The 6,204-nt window shown below is 34.6% G+C and overlaps 1 protein-coding gene across 1 annotated transcript; it reads left to right on the top strand.

The window, feature by feature from the left end:
- Positions 1 to 1,209: 1,209 nt before the first annotated feature.
- LOC114292942 (zinc finger CCCH domain-containing protein 30) lies at positions 1,210 to 5,638 on the top strand. Its single transcript, XM_028236951.2, has 2 exons — positions 1,210 to 1,612; positions 2,881 to 5,638. Exon 2 carries the CDS (start codon positions 2,904 to 2,906, stop codon positions 5,106 to 5,108), a length of 2,205 nt encoding a protein of 734 aa, XP_028092752.2. The 5' UTR covers positions 1,210 to 1,612; positions 2,881 to 2,903; the 3' UTR covers positions 5,109 to 5,638.
- Positions 5,639 to 6,204: the final 566 nt, after the last annotated feature.

Genomic DNA, 6,204 nt, shown 5'->3' with positions numbered 1-6,204 from the left:
ATCAATATGATATAAAATATATAGTCACCAATGTCTAACTATCTTATTTTTTATATGAATATTCTACTAAATAACTCTTAAAAAGTGAATAATTCAAATAACTGAAATCGGTTTCGAAATACATCTACTAAAGCTTCGTTTGACATTAGTTAATATAATCAACTTTTTTGTGTTGAGACTTTTTTAATCTCGTTTTATTTAGATTTTTTAACTTTTGTGAGAAAAAAATATAATGATTAAGTATTGAATGTGATATTTTGTCTTATTAGCTTATTTAGCCTATTTTATCATTTTGTACTTTTTTAACCCTAAAATGATAGCCAAACGGTCCATTTAGAGTTGGTTTCGGATTAATTTTTTAATAATTTTTTGAACCTATATATTTTAAATTTTTTGTAAAATCATAACTAATATATCTAAGAAGTCATTTTTTTTGACTTTTTTTTTTTTTTTTTTTTTTAAATAACTAATCGAGTTTTTAAATTTTTGAGTAAATGACAAACAATTTTTTTGAGTGATTGATTTTTTGGCTTATTTATGAAGTGTTTAACAAATAGTTAAAACAAAAATAATAGAGACTTCCTTTTTTTCTTGACTTCCTACAATCTCTATAGACACATATCAGTAAGTGATAGGAGGAAAAAAAAAATTAAAAAAAAAAAAAAAGTTAGCTAACCCCAATACATTAGAGGTGGTGGGGGTCAAGATAAAAGGGACTCTCAACCTTTTTCCTAATTAAAATAATTAAAGTCATTAAAAATGTCATATAAGAAAATTGAAGATTTTTTTACATTCTCTCTATTTTTTACATTTTTTTAAAAAAAATTTCTTTACCTCACATTTTAACTAAAAATTTAAAAGGTTGGTTTGGGAAGTGGGTTGACTTTTTGGCTTTTTAGATTTTTTGACTATTTTAGCCTGGGCTAAAAAGCTTGGTTTGAGAAAGGTTTTTTGGCTTTTTGACTTTTTTGACTTTTTTTGTGAGAGAAAAGTGTAATGATTATGGGTTGGATGTGATGTTTTATTTTTTATGGCTAAAATAACTTATTTTATCTTTTGTGACTAAAATAGTCAAAAAAATTCCTAATCTAACTTGTCAAACGGAGGCTAAAAAAGTCACTTCCAAAACTAACACTCAATAATGATAATAATAATAATAATAATAATAAAACTTGTTTATTAAAACCTTCCAAACAACTCCTTATTGATAAAGTGGTATTTGAATAATTTCTTATAGTGTTTGTGTAATTAAGCAAACAATAGTGGGTTTAATAAATAATAATCATTCTGTAAGAGAGAGAGAGAGAGAGAGAGAGCATAGGAAATGGCGGAGGAAGAAGAGAAGCTCTTAATAAATAATTTCTTATAGTGTTTGTCATCAGCTCATAACTTTCTCGTTCTTATTCATTCAATTCATTCATCATCATCATAATCACTTTTCTCTTTCTCTCTCTCTCTCTCTCTCTCTCTCTCTTCTTTCTTTCTACCTCCCGGTTTTCTCTCTCTAGATCTGTGCCGATCTCTCCGACTCTCTCTATAAGATGGGTGAGCCTCTCTTGCTTCTTTCTTCTTCTTCATCTCCATAGCTATTGGAGAAGAAAAAAACACCCCGGTAAGGTTCTCTTCTGTCAGACCCAGTAAGGAAAAACTCATCTGCTCTTCCATCTCTCTGTCTCTGATCTTCATTCATCTATCTTCAGTTCAACTCTCTCTTTCTCTCTCTACATTTATGCTGATTCATATATATATATATATATATGTAGACCCGAGAGAAAAAATAGAGCAATCTTGTTTCTGGGATTTTGATTATTTCTTGATTTTCTTTGCTTTGCTTTGCTTTGCTCTTTTTTTTTTTTTGGTGCCATTTGTTACCATGTTTTGTTTAATCTGTCTGTGATAGAAATGATGAATTTTTATGCGTTGTTGATTTGCATTGTTTAGAGAGATATCTATGATGTACTTTGATTTATTACTTTCTTTTTTCCTTTTATTTTTTTCCTTTTTCTCTTTTAAATTGTTGGATGTTGAATCTCAGTCTGTTGACTTACTCCTGAGTTGGCAGTCTTAAAAATTAGGTTTTTGTTTACCATTTGTTTGTTTCCCGAGAAAACTAATGGGAAAATCGAATATTTTCTGTTGTATTGTTTTGATTTTCAAAAATTAGAAAAAGAAAAGCTTTTTAATCAAGCTACATAGTGGCATTTTTCAAGTTGAGTCCTGGTTAATTACTTATGGGGTACAAAATCAAGAAAAATCGTGGTCTTCCGAGATTTTCTGTTTCTTGTCTCTTTAAATTCTCTTACTTACCTAACAGGTCATTTTCTTCTTATCATATGAAAACCCTGGTCTGCAAGTCTATTAATTTTTTATGCTTTTAGACTTTGTTGCCTTTAAGAATTTAACATAACAAACCTTATCCTGACTTTTATTTGATTCTCTTCAAACGTTTGAATTTGAAACGTCCGATTTTGCAGAGATTCGTTTTAGATATTTGCTTATTCATTGTACAATTTTGGCACTGTCTTAACACAACCCTTTGTCCCAGTCTATATAACAAGTTAATTTCTTTCCATATTCACCATTAATACCATCAAAACTTTCCAGTCATTACAAGCAAAAGACTCTCACTTTGTTTTATATTGGTGATGAATTTTGTTGTTGTACATCTGTATTCTTGGTGTGTACATATGAATTGTTTTTCTGTGGCTTCTTAGGATTTGATGAAAACCCATCAGTATTTGTTAGATTTGTTTCTGGGTTTTGTAGTTTTTGTCATTGCTATCATCTCTTTGATTTGGTATTTTTGATCATATATATTATTTTTTAATGTGTGATGAATGTCTGTCTGATGTTTTTGAGTTTTTGTGTTTTTGTTTTCAGTTTGATTTGGGGCAAATGAAAGCATGTGCTGTGGATTAGAGCGATTAAAACCCAAATTGGATCTGATACCATCATCGTTGTCATCATCTCCTTTTTCCTTTTACAATAGTAAACCTACTAACATAGACATGAATAACTTGACTGTTGAAACTGAAGATACTTTTGGTAGCTTGCTTGATTTTGCCGCTAACAATGATGTTGAGGGATTCAAACGATATATTGAGCATGACCTTTCGGGTATTGATGACGTTGGGTTATGGTATGGACGCCGAAAGGGGTCGAAGCAGATGGTTCTAGAGCCTAGAACTCCTTTAATGGTTGCTGCTACCTATGGCAGTATTGATATTGTGAAACTAATTATTTCTTTTTCTGATGTTGATGTTGATGTCAATCGGCCTTGTGGCCATGATAAGATCACTGCCCTTCATTGTGCTGCATCGGGTGGTTCTGTGAGCGCAGTTGATGTTGTGAAACTTCTCTTGGATGCTGGTGCTGATCCTAATTTGATCGATGCCAATGGTCATTGTCCTGTTGATGTTATCGTAGTCCCCCCAAAATTCCAAGAATTGAAATTTGCGCTTGAGGAGCTTCTCGCCACCAATGGTTCTGTCGGTGAGCGCAACCCAAGGGTATCAATCGCCACTTCAAATTCCAATTCTCCACCACTGTCGCCATCCCCGGATAATAGATCCCTATCATCTGGGTCAGATTCAACTTCTTCCCCCAAGAGTTCAAAGTTCAATGATGTTTTTGTTTCTTCTGCTTCAGAGAAGAAAGAATACCCAATTGACCCATCATTGCCGGACATCAAGAACAGCATATATTCAACCGATGAGTTCCGAATGTTCTCATTCAAGGTCCGGCCTTGTTCTCGTGCCTACTCCCATGATTGGACCGAGTGCCCATTTGTTCATCCTGGTGAAAATGCTCGGAGAAGGGACCCGAGGAAATATCATTACAGCTGCGTTCCATGTCCTGATTTTCGGAAAGGGGCTTGTCGAAGAGGGGATATGTGTGAGTACGCTCATGGGGTTTTTGAGTGTTGGCTCCACCCGGCTCAATATAGGACCCGGCTTTGCAAGGACGGTACAAGTTGCAATAGAAGAGTATGCTTTTTTGCTCACACACAAGAGGAACTCCGACCCTTGTATGTCTCTACTGGTTCTGCCGTGCCATCGCCGCGGTCTGGTTCGGCTGCCACTAATGGGATGGATTTTGCTGCAGCCATGAACCTCTTACCTGGTTCACCATCCTCAGTAATGTCCCCAGTGCCATTCACTCCACCCATGTCTCCATCTGCCAATGGCATTTCAAACATGGGTTGGCCTCAACCAAATGTCCCGGCATTGCATCTACCGGGAAGCAATTTTCAGTCAAGTCGCTTGCGATCTTCTCTAAATGCAAGAGATATTGCAGCAGAGGGCTTAGATTTGTTGCCAGATTTTGATGTGCAACAACAGCAGCTCCTAAATGAATTATCCCGTCTCTCTCAGCCGGGTATTTCTTTGAACCGGTCTGCTCATTCAAAAACACTAACCCCTTCAAACCTGGAAGATCTGTTTTCTGCTGAGAGCTCTTCTTCTCCCCGGTATTCTGATCAGGCATTGGCTTCAGCTGTTTTCTCGCCTACACACAAGTCAATGGTTCTCAATCAGTTTCAGCAGCAGCAGAAGAGCATGGTATCACCGATTAATACTAATTTCTCACCAAAAACTATTGATCACCCTCTTTTGCAGGCTTCCTTTGGAGGAAGAATGTCTCCTAGAAGTGTGGAGCCTATCTCACCAATGGGCTCTCGGGTTTCCATGCTTGCTCAACGTGAGAAGCAGCAACAACAGTTTCGCAGCCTTAGTTCTCGCGATCTTGGCTCCAATTCTGCTTCCATTGTTGGTTCTCCTGGCGATTCGTGGTTGAAATGGGGTTCCGCCAATGGAAAGGCAGACTGGACTGTTAATGCTGATGAATTTGGTAGACTTCGCAGATCGTCATCATTTGAGCTTGGAAACAATGGAGAGGAGGAGCCTGATTTATCATGGGTTCAATCACTTGTCAAAGAATCTCCACAAGAAATGAAGGAAAGGCCTGCAGCACCGGTCCTAGGTGGTGTTGATGGATCTGGATCTTCTGGTGAGGGCTCAAATTCGAACTCGCAGATTGAACCAACCGATCAATCTGTTCTGGGGGCGTGGCTCGAGCAAATGCAGATTGATCAGCTCATGGCTCAGTAAAAACCTTTAACCATCTTTTTACCAACATTGAGGACATGAAAGACTATGCTTTTTTTTTAGGTAAACAATATATGTTTTTTATTAGTTTTGGGGTTTTGCTGGTAGAGGAAGGTGACAGTAAAAGGAGGAAAGCAAGGAAGAAAGAAGAAAAGAGAGCTCCAACATTCGGAAGAAAAATTATCAAATATTTTTTGGGTGTCATTTATTATTACAACTGAAGTTAGAAAGGGTAGAAATTCAAAGGGTTTCATCAAAAAATGAAGTCCAATTTCACCCAAAGATTTTAGGTCTCTTTTATTGTCATTTTTTTTACCCTTCTCTGAATGAGTTGAAAAATGTTCCGTAAAACTGGAACTGATTATGTTTACTACTTACAGTTGTAATTTGGGGTTAATAATAAAACTAGGTACCAGAAGAAAATGTAGAGATGAGATGGGAAGAGAGTATGATCATTGATGTGACATTCAATTGAAATGTGTTCATCTCCCTACCATATATTTTTATTAATATACAATTAATGTTTTTTTTAATTTTTATGAATTTTCTTTTTACTCAATAACATGGCGTGGAGGTCATATTATTATGGTGGATATTCAAATTTCATTACTGTCATCATATTATTATGGTGGATCTGGTCTTTAGATACTTTAAAATTTTATTACAGCTTACTCCAATGAGAATAAAATAAATTTAATAAAATTTGACAGTTATTTTTCTTCTTCTGCCAGTGGTCTTCCTTTTTATTTTTATTTTATTTATAAACATATATATATATATATATATATAATTGGAGAAATTATAAAAAAAATTTAAGATTTGACTTGGATAACAAATTAAATTCTAACTTTTAATTGTCTTCATTAAATCTTAAACTTTTAAAATTGTGTATTTTAACAATCTGGTTAATTTAGACATTTTAACTAATTTTTTTTTCATTGTTGTTGATAATTAGTTCTCATTTTAGCTGATGTCTATTACGGCCTCTTCTCTTTTCCAATCAACTGCCACCGATTTCATTATTTTTTGAGGCTGTTTTGAAAAGATGATTAAAAGTTGATTTTTAATGTTATTTTAAATTTTTTTTTTTATGAGAGAT

This window comes from Camellia sinensis, chromosome 12 (genome assembly GCF_055761805.1).
Source record: "Camellia sinensis isolate YWXY chromosome 12, ASM5576180v1, whole genome shotgun sequence".
Lineage (NCBI taxonomy): Eukaryota > Viridiplantae > Streptophyta > Magnoliopsida > Ericales > Theaceae > Camellia > Camellia sinensis.
This window is presented reverse-complemented; position numbering and strand designations above follow the sequence as displayed.